The sequence below is a fragment of the Myotis daubentonii genome, chromosome 1, assembly GCF_963259705.1.
Source record: "Myotis daubentonii chromosome 1, mMyoDau2.1, whole genome shotgun sequence".
Classification (NCBI taxonomy): domain Eukaryota; kingdom Metazoa; phylum Chordata; class Mammalia; order Chiroptera; family Vespertilionidae; genus Myotis; species Myotis daubentonii.
In genome coordinates this window covers 183,493,409-183,516,707 of record NC_081840.1, presented here as the reverse complement: position 1 = coordinate 183,516,707, position 23,299 = coordinate 183,493,409, and the positions used below count along the sequence as shown (strand labels likewise).

At 36.1% G+C, this 23,299-nt stretch overlaps 1 protein-coding gene across 8 annotated transcripts in view; it reads right to left on the bottom strand.

Annotated features, from left to right (window-relative positions):
* Positions 1-678: 678 nt before the first annotated feature.
* The window catches only part of CNOT6L (CCR4-NOT transcription complex subunit 6 like), a 123,922-nt gene continuing 101,301 nt past the window's right edge, over positions 679-23,299 (bottom strand). For all 8 annotated transcript variants that reach the window (XM_059667732.1, XM_059667698.1, XM_059667713.1 and 5 more), the window contains 4 exons: positions 20,597-20,751; positions 16,670-16,897; positions 16,287-16,489; positions 679-7,867 (listed from right to left, as the gene is read on the bottom strand). In XM_059667732.1, the coding sequence (XP_059523715.1) occupies positions 7,655-7,867; positions 16,287-16,489; positions 16,670-16,897; positions 20,597-20,751 (799 nt within the window). In that variant the 3' untranslated portion in view covers positions 679-7,654. The remainder of the gene's footprint in view (positions 7,868-16,286; positions 16,490-16,669; positions 16,898-20,596; positions 20,752-23,299) is intronic.

Genomic DNA, 23,299 nt, shown 5'->3' with positions numbered 1-23,299 from the left:
ACACTTCAGTATTTCCTCCTGTGTCAGAAATAGGTTTGGAATGTGAATTCTTGGACAGGGAACCTGTCCATCTTATATCTCCCCAAACACCTTGTATACAGTAGACATTTTTTGTTGAATGAACTTACTCTAGGTCTTGGCAGGTCCACCTGTAAATATTGGTTACTCAGCAGATCTGTCAGAGGGTGTCTAGCAGTCAGGATGGTCTAGATTATGCCTTAATAACAAACCTTCATTGTATTGAGACTGTAATTAAGCAGTCGTTTCTCACTCATACTACATGTCCTATGTAGGAGCTCTGCTCATCGGTCATTCAAGGATCTGGGATGAGAGGTTTGATCTCCACATGTTTGTATGATCACTGTGCCAAGGAAAGGGAATATGGCAAATTGCATACTGGCTCTTAAAGTCCCACTCAGAAGTGACACATGCCCTTCTACTCAGATTTCTTCAGCCAAAGTGAGTCTCATAACTATGACTAACTTCTGAGCCTATTCTAAACAAAATAGTGCTTGAGTAGTAACGTAGTTTCCACCAGAAAAAAATGTATCAGGAATTTGTAACTTTTTTTGCCTGAATTACCTTGGCTCTCCCTAATTCGCTTTGTAAGAGATGTACTGACCTGAATGCAGACACTTACACTGCACACGTAAGTTGTAAAAAACCAAGACAAAAGTATGCAGTTGCAAAATGGCCATTTATTGCCTACAGGGAAAGAAAAGTGAGGGAGAGAAGGGAAGTACACAGGTGCAAGGAAACAAGCATATATTTAGCCCTATACATCATGTGTGAGCAGTACCCAATCTCCAAAATGGAAAAAAGTATTTTGTCATCTGACATAATAGTTAAGGTTCTTAAGCACCTCCCTTCTGAGCTGCCATGGATTTAAAAGGCAGGACTGCTTTGTTTAGTCAATGTTCACATTAATGAAAAAATACCACTACCCAACTGTGTCCTTTTGCACACACATTTTGTACAGTGTCTATTGTGAAAAACATCTCAGCTGAGCAGCTTGGTCAAGATTCAGACCTCATCAACTGTTTAACTGTAATAAATAGAAAAATAAATCAGCTGGTGATTTTGTCAAGGAGAATGTGTTTAATAAGAGTAGAACCACTTTCTCCAGGGATGACAGAGTGTTAAATGATTAGAACACTACAGAACCAATCTATTAAACATTAAACACTAGTAAGCTACAATTATATGGCACTTCATTAAATCTAATTTTAAGAAAAGAAAAGCTTAGATTTTTAAACTGATTAGAATACAATTACAAATTGATTTAGTGCTAGACTTTTTTTTTTTTTTTTAGGACAAAAGCAAAATAAATACGCAACGCAAAACAGATTTGTTTTGGAGTAATATCAATAGAAACTACCAAGTATTCAGGGGGGAAAATACCAAAACAACTTGCTCAGTTTTAAATTCATGTGCTTTGCTTTCAACCATTAATTTAGTTACAAAAACACTTTATAGGCCACAGAATGAATCAAACGTAGGCAAAACAATCAATTTAATGCCAAGTGCTGAAAATAAATGAACACTTCCCAATTCAAATGGTAAACTGAGTCAAAGAGGTCATCTCATGGACAATGAGTTGGCACTTGTTTTATAGTCAAAAGAAATCACAATAGAAGATACAAATTAATCCATGGTGAATTTGACCAACACCTGGTCCTTTCAGAGAGAAAAGGTACATATACACTCTTTCTCTTAAACAGACTCCGTTCATACCACCCCACTAGAGATAAAAGCAAAATTGAAATGTTCATCTTCCTCAAAATACTCCAAGTGCTCAGCTTCTCCTAGATGAAAGAATTGCTTGCATTTGGACAACTGTACGAATGCCCATAGTGCACTTCTCAGTGCTGCTGGTGTTTAAGAAATTTGCCACACATGACACAACAATTTCAGATCCAGTGTGCAGCAATACAGCCATCCAAAGCCTCCTCCAAAAGTTGGCAGAGCACCGCTCAGGAATTTCACAGGTAAGGGAATATATTTTTAGCAAGTTAAGCAGAGAAAGGACAATACAATTTCTGCATACACACCCAGACTATTGTATCACTTACTGCATCAAGATTGAAACAAGTAGCAGGAAACTAAGCCTATTCAGTAAGAAGCAAAGCCATTATTTGACACATGAGCGCTGAGCCAATCCTGTGAGTTAATTAAACAAATGTGGTACATATAACCATTGATAGCTTGAAAGAAAACAGTCATATACCAGTAATTAGAAATTAACACAAAACTGAAATGAGCGAGAAAGGACCACTTCTTATGCTTCAGAGTTAAAAGTAACACATACCAACAGGGAAATTATCTAAATTCAGGGAGATTGTTATAAAAAAAACAACTAAACTATGCCTTCTGAGTTTCTGAAAGCTGAGTGTACCAACACCAAATGAATCTTATCACTTGGCATTTGCATATTCTTTTCGCAATGTGATTTATTTCTGACGACCCAATTTCTAATTTCAATATAATGCTGAATTTATACTTATGTTCCATAAAAATTAACATTTAATAGGCAGAAATGTCCTTATTTCATGTTTTGAAAGTAAACACTATTTTACTTAAAAACTTCCATTGCTTCAATAGCATAATCTTTGTTGAATAAAACCTCAACATGCTTGTTTTCCTTTGGTTCCAAGAATAACCCAAGCCTAACCAAACTTATGCAAAAAAAATTACTAACTAGGGTAATAAAGCTTGCTTTTCCTGGTGTCTCCCTATTTCTGGCTGCAGGACCTGTGATTTAACAGAGAAACTTACATAAAGAGGGAATTTGGTAAAAACAAGAAACATGCATGCACCCCCTTACCACCTTCTTAAAAAGAAATGTTTGAATTTTTCCCCCTTCTTTCTGTGGATCTTATTCAGAACACCCTGCAGTATAGGTGTAAGTGTTTTCTCTTTACCCTTAAGCTTTAAGGTGATACTTACACAATAAAGATTTACATATTCTGTAAAATGAAAGATGCTCTTGGCATCCTGTTCTTAAACAGAGTACAACTTTGGTAAATAAGCCAAGGTATAGATGTGCTAATTTACTTATGCTTGAATTCAAATTTGGTGATCATAATGCTATTAAAAATTTTAAATCACCCAAAAGCAACCATAGTATAAAATTTCTCTTCTGTGTACAATTTCAAAACTTTAGTTGAAGTTCTTGGCTTAGAAAAATATTCTAATTTCCCTAGTTAATTTGTCTACCTATAATTCAGGGCTCTACAAAAACGATACAATTCAAAAGGAAAGGTTAAACAAATCTTTTACACACATTTAGAAAGGTGATTTTTTTTTTTTAAGAAGAGGGGAGGTGGGAAAGAGACTGCCTTACAAATGTGAAAATTCACATTTCTGTCAAAATATAATCATGGATGAATGCTATTTTGAAAACGTGCCATAAAGTCTTTGCTTGCTAGAAACCATTATTTTTATGGCCTGCCAAAGGTATCAGAAACTAATGATGTTTTCTGGGACTGAAGCTACTAATTAGTCAATATGTTTTACAAAGCTATTAAAATCCCTCAGAAACTCGGAATAGAAGACCTTAGAAACAAGTAAGTATTGGGACACAGTTGATTTTTATTGCTAGAACATCTAGCCTTGAATTAGAAATGATGAACCATATGTCTCTGGTTGTATCAAACACATTTGACCTATTTTTTTCTTGTGCTTTCTCTATGCCCTGCTATTTGATTTGAAAGTATAGATGGCATTAGTGATTTTTAGAAACTTAGAAATTCAACAAACTTAAATTTTCACCCATTTAACTATACTTAGGAGATACAATTTTTAAACGGATCACAATCCATTTGCCCATGTTCCAGTTTTAATGTGCCACATCCTCAATTCTAATAGAACCCACCATGGAATCAAGTGATACAAGCCTCAAATATTGCTCAACTTTCTCCTTGCTTCTCTGGCATTTAATATATAACTTTAAGACACCAAAGAAAAGGGACAAATTAGAAATGAAGCTTTATATTTCTGCAAACTACAACACTAAAACACAGTGGCTTCTTTAATACATTCACACAGGGTGCTTATTAGCAAAATTAAATATTTGTCTATGAATACCAGAAAAGTAATTTGAAAACAAAGAATTTGGAACAAGGCAAATGGGAGGGGAAAAGCTGGTCTCAGAACCCATTGTGCCATACCTGACTTTAACATGTGATATTCAAACAACCGTTCACACGCCTTACATCAAGGAAATGAAAAACAAAAACATTCGGCTACATTGTACAAAATTCTTTTTACATAAAACATCATAAATTTTGAACAGACTTACTATATCTGAATTCTAAAAAATTGCCTATAGAATGGTGCTGGGATTCTGTTCTCTGCTTGCTTTTAGGCAGTGCTGTTGCTTAAAAGTTGACACCAGGCACAATATTTTAAAACAAAGTCAACAAGCAAGGAGCAGTAAGTGGACTTGAGCCTTTCCCAGATGTCAGTCCTGAGGATGCTGCGATATTCCCCATCACGATGTGTAAAGCTATGAGGCGGATACTGATGCCTGAGAAAGTGGGTGACTTCACATGCACTTGCATGGCTGCTGTAACGGCAAACAGTGTAGTTTTTCTTTCCCCAAACAACACTGTTTTAATAAATTTAAAGAACACTCCAGTTCTTAGATAAATACCAGAAATCATTTAAGTTAAAAAAACACATTAGCACAATCTAAAAATGCCCAAATTTTCCTTTATCTTCAGTTAAAATATGCAGCAGCTCAATGGCATAAAGCTTATTAACTTATTCTAAGAACTAGAAAGCATATGAGCATAAATATTTTATTCTCACTGGATATATACCATGTCATTCACCTCTTCCTATTTTGGCTTGTCACTGCCAAAGTTCCAAATGGCATGGGTTTTAACAAGACAATACTGAGGAGAGCAGCATTTCTGATCATCTGAATTGGCAGCTCAAACAAATACCACTCCTTTTACAAAGGTAACAGAGGGTGAAGGGTATGTGAAGGTTGGGCAGTGGGCTGAAGGGAAACCGTGCACATGAAATTTGGGTCACCATGCCCCAAGTAAGTGTGCCACCCAAAACATAACACAATTACCTACTTCAACAAAGCAACTACCAACATTTATTAAAACCACATTAAAAATACACAGGATAATGAATGGTCTGAAAGAGTGCATTTGGAAGCAGAGAGAACCCAATTACACACCTTCCTGCAACAGAGTGCCTCGATCATACACAAAATAAACTTAAGCTGTTTACAATGTTTCCCAAATTTTATTTTCCCTCTACATTTAACTATTAAAAAAGTTTTTATTAATAAATGGGCTCCTCTGTGGTTCATATACAATCATAAGTGAACTTTTAAATTCCATTTTATACAAACATCTCAAAAAATATTGGGAGTGAAGTATGGTAGGAAATATTGCTCACATTGCTAATTAACATGCGTATATGAAAGGAGGAAAATGTTTTGTTAAGTGCATATACCTCCAGAGCAGAAAATCCACCCAAAACAAAAGGTTTAAAATAACACATACAGTAGCTGATTACAAAAAAAGGTAATGTCCACAAAATTAAGTTTTTCATGCTATTCTACTTTCCAGTACTATACTTCAGGTAATCAATTTGCATGGCTAGATGTTGAATGCTTGAGGTATATAAGAAGGGATACCTGCACATTGAGGAAAATCTGTCATCTTAAGGGTTGTCTCTTTGTGTGTTTGTTTCTTCTGATATTTTAACATTTTTAAAAGAATATTTTATTTACATCAAACTTCACTCAACTACAATGACATTCCAATTTTAATAGATGACAAACAATGCCTCATCACTAGGCACTTTTAAAAGGGAGTTTAGGCTTTACAGAAACCTTCTGATGCAATCCCATATGTGGTATCACATCATCCCACCACCCTCATCCCATTAAAATTACCCTTCAGGGAAATATTATATTATATAGCCTGATTTACTATGGAAGAAATTAGTATGAAATAACCAAAGGAAAAGCATCATTTAAGACTAATAAAACAGCCTAAGATGTCAGGTTTGAAAGAGGAGACTAATTGTATACATTTAAAACTAATTAAATAATTTAAATTTGACTTGTACTTTATATATTAGTGAGACACAAATATAGGCTATTTTATTTTAAAATTTCATTCACATAATGGAAAATTTCTTGTTTATTAAAAATATCACATTTTGAGACTAGAAACAGTAAAGTGCATGAAAAGTTTAAAATATAAATTCAGAAAACTTTTATAGCAGCAAAAAAGCAGAATAAAGAAAAACTTAAAAACACAGACACAACCTTTTCCTGTTACTGTGCCATAATTAACATCAAGTACCCAACCAATTTCCCCCCCAGAAAATGATATCTTCACTGCCTCTTGAGTCACAGATTTTCAACTGGCCCCTTATGGGCAAAAAAAGGATTCCAACATATCTAAAGAACATCAACAGTTGGGAATAAACCAGTAGCTTCTTAATTCAACCCTGACAGACAATAGAAACAAAGATTTAAAGCATGTAATGGCCATTTGGCAACTAGAGTCAGGAAAAATGATCCCAGGTTTTCAACTACTCCCTATCTCTTTCTCTCCCAAATTCTTTCTATTGTTGCCCCCAAAAGCCAAAACCAATAGCCACTTGACCTACTTTGGGAAACACATTAAATACTTGGACAGCTTTCCCCTTCTAAAACTTTGATATGGGCCATTTCATTCAGTAGTTATTTTTTTACTATACCAGCAAAAATGACATATATCATATAATACATTTTTTTCCAGCACAACCAGGCAGAAAAGGGTAGATGAGAATGGAAAATACTGGACACTAATTTTGTGGGCTTCCTAAAAATACCAAAAATTCTATTTTCAAAATGTGTGGCAGTAAAAATTACCTGTTGTTTCCCTATAAATAAACTGGAGAGTCGGGCTTAAAATTAATACTTCCAATAACTAAAAGGGGAACAAAATTCAGAGTGATTCCTCAAAAATACCCCACACAAAACAAACTAAAAAGTGTTTGCCCAACAAACTGTCATATACAGTTAACTGTTTGATTTTGAAAGCGTATTGTGCAACCATCTTTAATTTCTCAATTTTTCTTATGGCTAGAGGCTATATCATAGTTTATGTACAGATCTAGTAAATGTAAATGCTTTCTTAATGTGCAAATGACTTTGGGAGCCAAAAATCAGCTTGTTATAATGGAAAACAGAAATTCAAGAAAGTTTTCCCTGCAAGGCATACCATTAAGTTTAAAATCTTACATTGTTTTTAAAATTTGCCTTTTACAAAAATGGTTGGCTCATTTGAAATCATTTAAAGGAAAGTATTTGTTTTAGAAAAACAAATACACTGTTGTTGGGCCTCAAATTAGTGACTTTTCAATTACGAATGCTGACTCAATATAATATGAAGAAGGTCAATTTTTAAAAACATGTTACAAATTAAAAATTTGGAAAGAATAATACTTTGGTTCCAGCTCTAGTGCCAAATGATGCCAATATGCACAAAAATGTACAAAATCTTATAGCAAACACATAATGAAAGGAACCTGAAGAAGCAGCTTAAGGATGGCCATACTTCACTCCTATATACTTTGATTTACAACTGTACAGGTCCATAGCAATAGATCCCCGTCTTTGCGGGGCAGTACTCCACTACCTCCGATTAGGCAAGTGAACACCATTGACAAGAGGCAGGAATGGAGGGTGGAGTTCAAGTTGTGTTAACAGTGAGAAGTGGTCTGAAGGGATGTGTGGGTGTGGACACCCAGTGATGTTGTTCTCAACCAGCCATTGAGGATCTAAAGGCCCCAGGACACCAAGCACGTTCATATGAGTCTTGGAATAGAAAATGTAGTCAATTACGCCCTGAAAAGAGATTGAAAGTTGGGGGAAAAAAGAGAAAAACATATGATTAGAAAAAAGAAAAACTTAATATATATAACAACAATCCATAATTTGCAAAAGCCAAATACCTGAGTGACCTGTATGTCTGGTTGTCTTGACAATGGGTAAAATAAGGCTCAAGTCTTCAATGGGTTATTACATGAAATGAAAGTGGCACAATAGGGAAACATAGTACTCTACTGAAATAAAGTCTTACACTTGTGTATAAATGATAAGCAAACTGAGGAGCTAAGCACACCAAATTATGTTTAGACATAATTTTAGAATTTGCTTGCGTGGGTTAGTAAAATCTAATATATCAGTATAAGCATTATGGAAATTGCAATAATTCTAATAGCTACAATAAGTAGAAAATAAGGAGCTTTATATAAAATGCTTATATAATTAATGAAAAGGTATCACTCAAATTAATTCCTTTAATGATAACTGGAATTATTTTCAATTATTTGCAGCACATCAAAATATCCAAACACATCTGAAAGAAGCCATAGGAAAGCATGTTTTCAGGTTTGCTAATCCTAGTTCAGCTTTCCCCTATTTGGACATACATACAAAATACTTCATGCAGTTAATTGCTCTAACTGGTTCTTTAGTTTAGAATATTCATTTTCACAATTTCTGGTATACTCTAAATTCTGGATTCCTTCCTGCCTAACAATACCTTAGCAAAAAATATTCAGCAGGGACCATATGTATTACTAGAGGCCCAGTGCATGAATTCGTGCACGGGTGGGATCCGGCTGGCCCGGAGGAGGGCCACAGGCAGTTGGCCAGTCAGCCCTGCCCCCTGGTTGAACTCCTGGTCAAGGGGACAATTTGCATATTAGCCTTTTATTACATAGGACTAGTAGTGTTTCTCAGAATGTGTCTGATCAGTAAGTTTCAAAACTGTTGTGCTCTTCACTTCCAAGCTCTTTCTATGAAGCCAGTATTACCCTAATTCCAAAACCAGATAAAGACACCACAAAGATAAAGAATTACAGGCCAATATCCTTGATGACCAATAGATGCTAAAATCCTCAACAAAATTCTAGCAAATGAGATCCAGCATTACATCAGAAAGATCATACACCATGATCAAGTGGGATTTATTCTGGGAATGCAAGGATGGTACAATATCCACAATCAATAAATGTACATTACATAAACAAATTGAAAGACAAAAATCACATAATCATATCAATCAATGCAGGAAAAGCATTTAACAAAATCCAACACCCTTTCTTGATAAAAACTCTCAGCAAAGTGGGAATACAGGGATCATACCTCAACATAAATAAAAGCCTTACATGACAAACCTACAGCCAACATCTTACTGAATGGGAAAAATCTAAAACCATTTCCCCTAACAGGAACAAGACAGGGATGCCCACTCTCACCACTCCTATTCGACAGTACTGGAAGTGCTAGCCATAACGATCAGACAAGAAGAAATAAAAGGCATCCAAAATGGAAAAGAAGAAGTAAAACTATCCTTATTTGCAGATGACATGATCCTATACATAGAAAACCCCAAAGACTCCATCAAAAAACTAGTAGACCTAATAAATGAATTTGGCAATGTAGCAGGATACAAAATTAACGCCCAGAAATCTATGGCTTTTTTATACACCAATAATGAACTCACAGAAAGAGAAATGAAAAAAAAACCCCATTTACCATTGCACCAAAAAAACTAAGATACCTAGGAATAAACTTAACCAAGGACATAAAAGACCTGTACTAGGAAAACTACAGGACATTGAAAAAAGAGATAGAGGAAGACATAAACAAATGGAAGAACATCCCATGTTCATGGATTGGTAGAATCAACATCATTAAAATGTCCATACTACCTAAAGCAATCTACAGATTCAATGCAATACCAACTAAAATACCAACGGCATATTTCAAAGATGTAGAACAAACTCTCCAAAAATTCATCTGGAATAAAAAAAGACCCCGAATAGCCACAGCTGCCCTGAGAAAAAAGAACAAAGTTGGAGGGATCACAATAACAGACATCAAACTATATTACCAAGCCACGGTTCTCAAAACTGCCTGGTACTAGCACCAGAACAGACATATAGACCAATGGAACAGAATAGAGGACCCAGAAATTGACCCAAGCCATTATACTCAATTAATATTTGACAAAGGAGGCAAGAGCATACAATGGAGTCAAAACAGTCTCTTTAATAAATGGTGCTGGGAAATTTGGTCAGATACATGCAAAAAAAATGCAACTAGATCACCAACTTAACACCATACCCAAACTCAAAATGGCTAAAGGACTTAAATGTAAGACGGGAAACCATAAAAACCCTACAAGACTCCATAGGCAGCAAAATTGCAGGCATATGTTGTAGCAGTATCTTTTCAGACACAGATCCTAGGGCAAGAGAGACTAAGGAGAAAATAAACAAATGGGACTACATGACAATAAAAAGCTTCTGCACAGCAAAAGGAACCATCAACAAAACAACAAGAAAGCCCACTGCGTGGGAGAACATATTTGCCAATGTTACCACCGATAAGCGTTTAATCTCCAACATTTACAGGGAACTCATACAACTTAACAAAAGGAAGATAAACAATCCAATAAGAAAATGGGCAAAGGACCTAAATAGACACTTTTCAAAAGAGGAAATACAGAAAGCTGAGAGACATATGAAAACATGCTCTATGTCACTAATCATCCGAGAGATGCAAATCAAAACGACAATAATGAGGTATCATCTCACACCTGTCAGAATGGCTACCATCAACAAATGACAAGTGCTGGTGAGGATGTGGAGAAAAAGGAACCCTCATGCACTGCTGGTGGGAATGCAGACTGGTGCAGCCACTGTGGAAAATAGTATGGAGTTTCCTACAAAAGTTAAAAATGGAACTCCCATTTGACCCAGTAATCCCACTTCTAGGATTATATCCCAAGAAACCAGAAACACCAATCAGAAAGGATATATGCACCCCTATGTTCATAGCAGCATAATTTACCATAGCTAAGATTTGGAAACAGCCTAAGTGCCCATCAGCAGATGAGTGGATTAAAAACCTGTGGTACATCTACACAATGGAATACTATGCTGCTATAAAAAAGAAGGAACTTTTACCATTTGCAACAGCATGGATGGACCTGGAGAGCATTATGCTAAGTGAAATAAGCCAATCGGAGAAAGATAAATATCACATGATCTCACTCATATGTGGGATATAATGAACAACATAAGCTGATGAACAAAAATAGATCCAGAGACAAGGTAACACTGAACAGACCTTCCAACCTCAGAGAGAAGACAGGGGAGGAGGAGGGGGTTAGAGATCAACGAAAGGACTTGTGTGCATGCATATTAGCATAACCAATGAACAAAGACACTGAGGCGGCGGTGGGGGCTTGTCCTGGGGGGTCCGAGTGGCTGGGGGGAGGGATCAATCGGGGGAAAAAGGAGGCATATGTAATACTTTAAACAATAATAATAAAAAAAACTATTGTGCTCTTACTGCCCCAGGTTGTGTATGCAAGAGTAAAGACAAATTTTCTACCTACCCACATTAAGAGAGCCTGAGCCCAAGCATGGAGAAATATCTCCAGACTTGAAATTACTTATTACAAATACTATAAATAATGAGTTTCAGCTTATATTTTATATGGTATCACAGTGAAATAGGATACTTTACCCCCAAAAAAAGAAAAAGAACTCTTAATAAAATATATATAATTTTTTATTATAAAATTCTAGAAACAATTACCTTAGTTTGCTAAATTTGACATGACCAAGACCAAAATAACAAAACCGTTCTTTAACCTTACTTTACCACAAATAAAGAAACCTACTTGAATCCATGAGCCACTAATAACTCTAAGTCCAAATAGTCAAATGTTATTAGTACAATGAATTATCCCTTCATTTGGTTAATGCTTACTTTTGCAGTAACATTTTAGAAAAAAGCTTAAAAAGAATCAGAATGGTCTTACTTTTCTTTATGAGGCTACCCTTTTAAAATATTCTCAATTACTTATGTCAGATAAAACCTTTTATATTCTATCATTTTGTTAGACTGTCATTATGCACATCAGCTGCTAGTTAGAATCCTTTGCAAACTCAGAGAAAAATGGTAGACATTACAGAAAGTAAGATGAATTTTTTTTCCAAATTACTTAATTTTTTATGAAATCTACTAGTACAGGGCTGACCCTGGTTAATAGGATTACATAGGTTTTAGATGTGGATTTTTATGTTACAAGATCTGTATATTGTGCTGTGTGCCCACCACCCAAAGTGAAATAAGATGTATTTAATTGGAGGCATCATTTGTAACTATTCTCTTAGTTTAAAAAATCGGAGTAAAAGCTCTTACCAAAACACTTAGCAAGGTCATGTCTGTGAATCTGCCCAAATATTTGTACATATCCAATACATTTATCCATTGTTTCATATTCACAAAGGAGATTATAGACCAGCCGTGGGCAAACTCGGCCCGTTTGAAATGAATAAAACTAAAAAAAAAAAGACTGTACCCTTTTATGTAATGATGTTTACTTAGAATTTATATTAGTTCACACAAATACTCCATCCATGCTTTTGTTCCGGCCCTCCGGTCCAGTTTAAGAACCCATTGTGGCCCTCGAGTCAAAAAGTTTGCCCACCCCTGTTATAGACTAATAATTCTTAACCTTTTTTGATTCAAACTATTTCTTTTTATAAAAGACTATACTATAGAAAAGTAACTTTTATATTAATAAGGACTATATTATGTCTGTAGAGTTGTATTCGAGAAAAAAGTAAAAACAATAAAAAGCTTGAGCTAGAATAATGCTAAGCTTTGTTTTATAAAAAAAAAATGTGAGAAAATTATATACCATACTAGAGGCCTGGGGCACGAAATTTGTGCACGGGAAGGGGGAGGGATGGGGGAGGGGATTTCCATCAGCCCAGCCTGCACCCTCTCCAATCTGGGACCCCTCGGGGGATGTCCAACTGTCCCTGGGATCGGGCCTAAACTGGCAGTTGGACTTCCCCTCACAATCCGGGACCGCTGGCTCCTAACTGCTCACCTGCCTACCTGCCTGATTACCCCTAACTGCCTCTGCCTGCCGGCCTGGTTGCCCCCAACTCCCTGCCCCCACGCCAACCTGGTCACCTCCAACAGTCCCCCCCTGCTGGCCCGGTCGCCCCTAAATGCACCCCCGACCAGCATGGTTGCCCCTCACTGCCCCCCCTGTCGGCCTGGTTGCCCCTCACTGCCCCCCCTGCCAGCTTGGTTGCTGCCAACTGCGCCCCCTGCCGGCCTGGTTGCCCCTCACTGGCCCCCCTGCCAGCCTGGTCACCCCACACAGCCTGCTGTTCAGTTGTTTGGTCGTCCCTCACTAACCCCCCTGCCGGCCCTGTCACCCCACACAGCCTGCTGTTCAGTCGTTTGGTCGTCCCTCACTAACCCCCCTGCCGGCCCTGTCACCCCACACAGCCTGCTGTTCAGTCGTTTGGTCGTCCCTCACTAACTCCCCTGCCGGCCCTGTCGCCCCACTCAGCCTGTTTGGTCGTCTGTTCGGTTGCGATGGCCCTGGCTCTTTATACATATAGATATTTCATAATTTAACACTTGACATAGGAAAACTATCTTTCTTTTCATTAAATAGTTCAGGCATGCCCTTAGATTTAGGGTTGGAAGAGCAGCAGCAGAAATTATGAATTAAGCTGTTTATTCAACTTATGGACTAAATGATTTGATACCCCCAAAATTCATATGTTAAAATCCTAATGCCTAATGTGATGGTTTTAGGAGGTGGGACTTTGGGAAGTGATTAGGTCATGAAGAAGGAACCCTTATGAATGGGATTAGTGCTCTATAAGAGACCCCAGAGAACATTCTTGCCCTCTCCGCCATGTGAGGATATAAGATACAGCTATCTGCAATTCAGAAGAGGGTCTTTATCAGAACCTGACCATGCTGGCGCTCTGATATTATACTTCTAGCCTCCAAAACTCTGAGAAATAAATTTGTCCTTGTATAAGACATAGAGTCTATGGCAGTGGTTCTCAACCTTCTGGCCCTTTAAATACAGTTCCTCATGTTGTGACCCAACCATAAAATTATTTTCGTTGCTACTTCATAACTGTAATGTTATTACTGTTATGAATCATAATGTAAATATCTGATATGCAGGATGGTCTTAGGCGACCCCTGTGAAAGGGTCATTCGACCGCCAAAGGGGTCGCGACCCACAGGTTGAGAACCGCTGGCCTATGGTATTCTGTTATAGCAGCCCAAACTCACTAAGATGCCTGGTCTAAAAGTAATACCCCTGACTGTTTACCCTTTTCAAGTCAGTTCTAAATTAAATGAATCTGAGTTCTAAGTACGACTTTTCTACATTTCTAACCTACTCAAGGGACTGAGAAAGTAAACAAATACTAAATCAAGTAAATAAAACCTAACACTTCACTGATGCAATGGTTGGACACTGCATTTGGATCTGTTATTTAATGCTAATCACAGGACATTTTAATATTTGCCATTACCTACCTGTTTTTACTAATTGCTTTCAATATTGGTATAGAACTAATTATTCCCACAGATTTTTATAGCTCTCCTTCTTTCTCATCCTATCCTACATATCCAAACAGCAAACACTCTCTGAGCCATGTACTCTTGGTTCTTTAACTATACTTATTTGGGCAATGTAAATGGTTCAATAACATTTTTTATTTAAAACATATGTAAGATCTTTTGAAAAACATCAACAAAGGATTTAAAAATAATTCAGATGACTGAGGAAGATGAATAATATCTCAAATTTTATTTCTCTAATTTTAACTTTATGAACAAGGCACAAGTAACCTTTATGGAAGCCTAGAGGAGATAGAAATGATTGATCTTTTTACCTAAACAAATACCAAAACAACAAGTTGTAGAACTAGTAGCACTTACTTTGGGGAACTTTATTTTAGGTTTACTAGGACTGTGCTGGCAGAGATGTATCACAATCTGTGTCTGTGTATGTGTGTTTAGTATATATCACTACAGTCACAAAAATAGGAATTAACCTATAGTAAACTGTGTATCATTAAACCTGGAGGTTTTCCTCCAAACTTACACAAGAGTAATAGTGTGTTACAGCTGGCTAGTACCTGTTTCTTAGCACTTCATCCCAACTCTGTGTTCAATGGTAGTATATTGGGAGTTTGAAATCTACTACAACGGGAATACTTATACCACAGAAATCAGCAAACACTACAGATTAGGGCTCCCCAGAAAACTAGCTATTAAATATTTACTAGCATATCACTGCATATGAGTGATTTGAACAAAACCAACCATCACTGGATATTATTACCTACTCTAAGAGCAAAAACACTAAAAATTAGATTCAACTTCTAAACAATTTTTTCCACTTCATGATTACAAAAGCAGACTAATAACATCAATACATTAATTTCCTTTTGTTTTCCTACTGCTTGTTTCTTAGAAAGGGGTAATAAGCACTGAAAATGGAAAAAGGTTATTGGAGATTTAAAAGCCCATTTCATAAATTTGCTTTAGTATTTTATTAAATTCCCCCTAGGCTTCTTATATCAAACCACTTTCTAACATCTGTGTGTGTTTTCAGGACAGTATAAGATTTTAAGATAGATGCCTGAAATGCTGGAAAATCAAACAGAGGTACAAATAAAAGAGCTATATGCAGACAGAGTGATCAGAAAATTAGCAAAGGGAGAAGGATTTACTACAGAAAACCACTACAGTCAATCTTTCTAAAGAACAACTGGTCTTTCACAATGGGCCCTCTATGGAAATATCTTTCCTATTATTAGGCTGGAGTGTTCCACTGCCTGAGAATATTTTAGTGTGACTACATGGATGTACTATAAAACAGATCCTAAGTACAACCATCTCCTAAAGAAACCTAAATACTTAAAAGATAAATAAGATATCAATGAAAAGTACTAACAAAATTTAGAGAGAATACTATATAAATTCATTCAAGGTGAATGTAACTATATCAGAATGCATATTATTTGGGTCATTACTGAAAGTTAGGGATAGTATGGACAGGTGAAGTTTAACTATATTAATAAACATAAGTGCTTCCAGTGCCTGGCACATAATAAGCATTTTAGTAGTTTTTTCTGTTAGCAAATATTATTTGAAATTTAAACAAATAAGGATTTAAAAAGAATTCTCAAGTCGAGAATAACAATCACACACACAAAAAAAGAAAAAAAAAGAATAACAATCACAAAACCTAACAAACCTCTTTTACATTAAGTGCATACTTAGCCAAGACATCCTGGGAATCTAAAAATTCCTGAAGATTATGAAATTAAGCACAATATAAACTTTCTTGTCATGTTTATATTTAAAATAACTTCTACAGCAGCCCAGAGCAACCACTCACTTTGAAATCAAAGGTGTAATTGGTGTAAGGCATCAAGTTATTTTCATAGGCGCTCTTCAATTGGAAGCCATGTGTGATTCTCCCTTCTGAGCTTCCATTCTTTCCATTGCAGCTGAAGTTCATGAGACACTCGTTGTATCTTAGTTCCTTGAAGTCTTTATGGTTGTCAGCTACTCCTCCGTTGCTTAAATATTCCACAACACCTGGTAAAATAAAGAAGGAATAAACAATATCATTTACCCCATGTCCCATCCACAGGATTCTTACTGATACACTCCCAAATTTAGAAGAGAAATTCTCTACTCAAAAGTTAAGACCTAGCTGTCCTTTCAAGTAGAAGTAAAAGCAAAACTGAAAGCAATAGGAAATGATGCTATAAATACCTGAATCTGGCAATGAGTTCAGATCTGCACATAGCACCAGCGGGATGGAATTAGGATCTGCTGTTGGGCTGCCAGGCCTACTAGAGGCTTTCTCCAGAATGTTTTTAACCTCTGAGACAAACATCATGGTCTGGATGAGTTTCACATCAGAATACTCTGGGTCCCAATGCATGTGGGCATTTGCCACTATAAGCAGCTGTTTGTCTGGAGCATGAACAGGCTTCATACCTAAATTTAAACATTATAAAAAGGAAGATAAAGTTATGCTTTATTTATCAAAAATGCGGTATCTTAAGGTTCTCTCTCCAAATCCATAGCCACTTCTTTACTCTTTTCCATTAATTTATATCTTCCCCTTTATCTCATAAAGTAGTTCTCATAAACTAAAGTGCTGAGATTCTGGTAATCCCAACAGAGGAATTACTTCTCTAGATCAGGGTTGACAAACTGCAGCTCATGGGCTAAATATAAATATGGCCCACCACCTGTTTTTGTACAGCCTGTATAAGCAAAGACTGCTTTTACTTTTTAAAAGAGTTCTACAAAAAAAAAGTAAGTAATTTTTTTTAAAGACTGCGCTAGAAACCACATGTCGCCCTTTACAGAATGTTTGCTGACTCCTGCTCTATATGCCCAAATTAGAAATTATACCATGATATAACTAACCAATATTTGATTATAATACCTTGATTTGCTGACTTCTTAGTGTAAAGAAGCACTTTAAATATATCTCTCATTTAAATATCAATATAACCCAGTGAGGCAAGTTTTCAGTTATTTGAGTTATCTAAACCTTAAATTCTTTCTGCTATTCACCTTGCATTTTTTGAGCACCTCAGTGATAGGTCAGCAGTAAAAAAGCAGTAACATTATATTAACCTATACAAAATAAAATGAGAAAGTGAATTTTCTACCAAAACAAATTCATATCATATGCCCAAATAAGATAATTTTAAAAATTAAAATGATCAGTGTGCTCTCAAAGTCTGGACATGGGTCTATTACTAACCCATGCTTTATTATTAACTAGAGACTTGGTGCATGAATTCATGAGCCAGTGGAGTCCCTAGGCCTGGCCTGTGGGATCGGGCCGGAACTGGCTCTATGACATCCCCCGAGGGGTCCTGGATTGCAAGAGGGAGCAGGCCAGACCAAGGGACCCCACCAGTGCACGATTGGGGCTGGGGAGAGACGCAGGAGGTTGGCCAGCTGGGGGTGGACCACAGGAGGGCTCCAGGGCATGTCCGGCCCGTCTCGCTCAGTCCTAATCAGACGGACCCCAGCAGCAAGCTCACCTACTGGTCGGAGCGTCTTCCTCCTGGTGGTCAGTGCATGTCATAGCGACAGGTCGACCGGCCGACTGTCTGCCCCCTGGTGGTCAGTGCACATCATAGTGAGCAGTTGAGCGGCCTTAGCATATCATTTGCATATTATGCTTTGATTGGTTGAACGGCCGACCGGCCAACCAGACACTTAGCATATTAGGCTTTTATTATATAGGATTATTTTGTGTAGTCCTGGGCCAGTTACATTTTGGTGCTTAGTTTTACTTGGACAATGAAGATATTCAACTAGAAAATCTGTAAGGTTCTTTTTTCCCTTAAAAGTCTGTTCTTTAACTTTGTCAAAATATTAACATAGTACTTTCATCAAAATGGCAGACAGAATAATACATTAAAAATTATGAAAATTAAACGTAGTTAACCTGTAAGGCATACAGCTCAATATACATGGTATGATGCAATTTAAATAAAACTGTATACATATATCTTACATGTTAGTGATGTGTAAAGAAATGAAGAGTTACTCCTACAGAATATGAATAAGGGCCTCTCACTTTTATATATTTTTATACTGATGGAAAATTAGTGAACACACAAAATTAATGTTTCCAGTGAAATTTCTATAAAAATGTCTCTCAAATTTTTATACTGGAAAAAAAACACCCTGCAGAAAAAGACCTAACTTTCTACGTCTACTATTTTTGTAAAGTTTCCTTCTGTTTTACTAAGCTTTACTTATCTTTGATGTTGTGTAAACAAGTAACTAAAGTAAGTGTTATATGTGACAGAAATACAGTAGAACCTTGGTTCTCGAACTAAATTCGTTCCGGAAGGCTCTTCATGAAGTGATTTGTTAAAAAACTGATTTTTTTCCCCATTAGAAATAATGTAAATTGAATTAGTCCATTCCAGACCCCTAAATGACTACGTTTTAACCTTTTTCAATTACCTGTGATTATTGTTTCCTGGCCACTTTTACACCCTTAGCAACATCAACATTCTCGATGGCCTTTTTGTTTTAATATTGTGCTAATAGACTATTTTGCCATGCCATACTCAGTAACCAGATTCGACGTGCGAATGAACACCTCTATCATACTTTGCAATTATTTCTTTTTGAAGTTCTATCATTGTTCTCACAATGTCCCTTTTCACTTTGCTGCTATCACTAACCTTCTTAGGACCGTGTACTTACTGTACATATTTAATAATAATTAGCAGCAACAAAAGCGGAAAATATTCCCAGCACAATTTTCTGAGATATTAAAAACGTGAGGTTTAGTTGTAAATTAACTCATGCTCTTGCATTCTCTTCTCTCCTTTGTCACCTGAGAGACCCATGACTGGTCATACAGGTAACACCATGAAAGGGTTATCCAATGGAGAACTGAAGTTTTGTTTGACAACTGAGACATTTTTTCCATGAAACACTTGGCTGAGAACCAAACTGTTCTAGATGGGAGACATTAGAGAACCGAGGTTTGACTGTTGTAATTTTTAAAGCAATTTGATCATATGCTAAAGCTTGCAGCTGAAATTCTCTAAGCTCTCTTCTTTTCCTAGAAGTTATATAGTGTCATTTTTGGCTGTAGATTAAATAAATATTCACTATATTAAGTATTAAAAACTTGCCCCTTCAAAGGGGTCATAAGCACCTTCTATAATATTAAACTCTTCTTCTAGGAGTACAAGAGTGACACAGATCAGCATGTGAAACTCTCCACTGTATAATTTATAGTTAAATTGAAGGAAAAGTAAAACTCCAAAGGATATTCAATTTTCACATTACCCTTTCCCCTCCCCCCCAAAATGTACCAAATTTCTGAGAAGAATGAGACTAGATAGGATATAAATGTAAAAATGGAGAGGTTAAAAAAGAAAATTTTAAATATCTTATAAAAGACTGATTATCTTTGATGATGGATAAACTGAGTAATGACAAAAAAAAAAAAAGGTCTGACAGATATGCATGGTCTGAATAATTCAAATAACACTCAAGGCAAAAATATTTTCTTCTACAGTTAGCAAGTATAAGAAATATATAAATAAAAGCCCTGATGTGTTCTTAAAGATTCTTCTTACTCTTGCCTAAAGTATAGTTAAATAAACAATGAAATGCTCAAAGGCAGTCAGTAGAAAGCCGGGGGAGAGGGAGGTCTGGATATGCAAAGTACATAAATGAGTTTCTGACTTCGATAAAAGCTATAAAAAAATCTAAAATACAAAACAAAAGAAGCAGATAGATTAAAGATCCAGCCCTTATCCTGACAATAACTGAGAGATAACAAAAATTAGAGAAAATGTGTCAAGTACTTAACGTTAAAGACAAAAGCTTTTATTCTCAAGAAGGTAAAAATATGACTAAGATAACCAAATTCAGCCTATCTAAAACATTTCCTATTTCAAATAATCTTTGGAATTAATGGCATATTAAAGACTTTCCTTTTTAAAGATTACCTTTATATCCCAAGAAATATATGGTGCTTTACACAATTAGTGCTATTTTCCTGCCAATCTCTCTCAACTTCCCACAAAAGACATGAAAATAACTGTGCATAAATAGAAAGATTCTCTGTACTTGTCTGAGATGGAAAAACTTTGGATGGTGTTTATTTTTAGTAAGAATATTTTAAACTGTACTCACCTGCTGCTCCAAATAATTCTTTGTGGACCTCTAATACCACAGCAACACCAATATTATCTTTTGTCATCACTCTGTTCAGCATAGCTTCGGATCCATCTGAATTAGCCATTGCCACTTGATTAAATTCCACTGTATGCTTTTGCACCAATGTAAATCTACAAGGTACAATACAGTATTATTATATTTCATACTTGGACTGCCATGGTAAAAGAGCACAAGAAACAGGCACTATTCACTGTCTCCCTAATCATTTTCTAGCAGCAAGGGGCCATGTAATACAGGTCTGGCCAATGAGTTGTAAGAAGTCTGATTACTCACCATAAAAACATTTTTGGAAGCACCACCTAGTAATGGCATGTTAATCCCTTTGTCCCTTTATACCTTTGTCCATGTGGTGAGAAGCAGGAGCACAAAAGCCCAATCACTATAGATGGGAAAGCTGCTAAATCAGTTCTGCACTGCCATTTCTGGACTTCTTGTGTGAGAAAATTACCCTTCCCCCATTTCTTTAAGCTGCTATTGGAATTTTCTGGTATTTAAAGGTGAACAGAACCTTAACTAAGTCAGCAAGTTAATAGGAAAGAACAGAACAAAATCTACCTAACCTTTTTGCAGTTTTATTCTTAGCACTTCAAGAGATTTGTCAAGAGGATGCAGTGACACACCTTTTTCTCAGCTAAGGAGAAGCCTATTTTTCCATCTGGCTTTTACTAGAAAACTGGAATAATGTATAGAAGTGTTCAGAGAAACAGAGTCTACAATAGCCTAAGAAATAATTATCCATAGTCTATCTATACTACCTTAACAATACTACTTAATACTTTCCCCTTGTACACACAACCAAATGTAGTCCACTCTGCTTCTATTTTCTAATAGATTTCCATACAGGTGAAATGTTGACAGACAGAGGTCTTCCTCCATTCCTTCTATTAGATGCTTGTCTTTTTAAGTAAGACATACTGGTTTTTACTTACTTTCTACTCTCCAAATCTTGGTAATATGTAAAATCTTAAAACTTGCCTCTTTATTTCAATTCATTTTATTATTCCTATTCTGTAGCAAGTACACAGAGACTGTATTATGCCTGAGGCTATTGTATTTTATCTAAGAATTCTTCTGTACATTCACACTTTAAAAAATCTTATTTCACTGATAGTCAAATGGATATAAGAGAGATAAGATATAATAAAGATTAATATGACAAAAAAAAACACAAAAGAGACCTCACCATCCTTGTAAGATTTGAGAAAAATTATTAGTTTGAATGTTTCTAAAACCAGAAGAACATGTCCAAAACAGCCCTTCAAACAGAACAAAGAAACGACTCAATATCTTACTATCTTGTGATGTAGAAGCAATTTTATGAGATGTGATGTGATTAAATTAATGCAGAAGAGAGGACAGTGAACACCAACTAGCAGCAAGCAAAATAATACTTATATGTGGAATTTCACTCATATGTGGAATCCAAACAAACTCACAGACACAGAGAATAAACTGATGATTGCCAGAGGAGACAGAGGTGGGGGCTGGGTGGAAAAGGAAAAGGGAAATAACAAGTACAAATTTCCAGTTATAAGTCACAGGAATGTAATGCACAGCATAGGCAATATAGTCAATAATATTGTAATAACTATGTAAGGTGACAGGCTGTTACTACACTTACTGTGGTGATCACTTTGCAAGGTATACAAATGTTGAATCACTATCTTGTACACTTGAAACTAATATAATATTGTATGCCATCTATAATTAAGAAGAAAAAACAAGTAATATTCTCTCCCTGAATTCATTATGAGCAAAAAGGAACAATGTAGTACATAGTCAAGAAAAGCATAACCAAACAAAAGTTAACTATGACCCTTTCTGGGTCACATCCCAGCACTCTTAAAACTAAATCAAATAGAAGTTTTTGTTGTATATTCAGTACTATAAAATGTGTTCTTGGATTCCTTTAAGTAATCATGGGAGTGCCAGAAAATAATTTACTAGGAAAGGTAAGACTAGAGACTGGATAAGTGGGGAAGATAGGTGGATGTACACCATACTACCTATGTTTATACAACTCCTAACCACTGAAAGCACTCTCACTTTCTTGACCATTTTAGCCCAAAAAGAAACCTCTAAAGTTAGGTGGAATCATTATAATAGGGTGTCCCCAAAAAATGTAAACACACATTTTTTTCTGATAGCTCAATTGATGTTTCTTTCTTTTCACATTTAACTCATTGGAGTTAATTATTCAAAGTATATATACATATTTTGGGGGACACACTGTATTATCCCTAATGGAGAGGTCACAAAACTGTGGTACAAAGCAATACTGTACTTTTATGTTCAAGATTAAGGAAATGATAAAGTTAACATTAGAAACCAGAAATCACAATCTGTTTTTTTAAAAAATTACATAGACAAATTCTAAATTCAACCACCACTTAAAATAGGGGAAATTAATAACAGAAACCAGTGAGACAGGGATTATCACAACAGGTCATTTTGGGACGATACTATAACCTCTGAATGCCCTCTTCTCAAGCACAAAACTACCTATAATGATGTAGGAAGGAAAAGCAAAGACCTGGCCTTACTTAGTACCTCTGATACTGGAAGCAAGTTAGAAAGCAGAGGCAATTCAGCAAGGACTAAGCACCATGACCGAGTGTTCCCAATCCTATTGGAAGAGACTGCCTTTTCAGTGTCCTA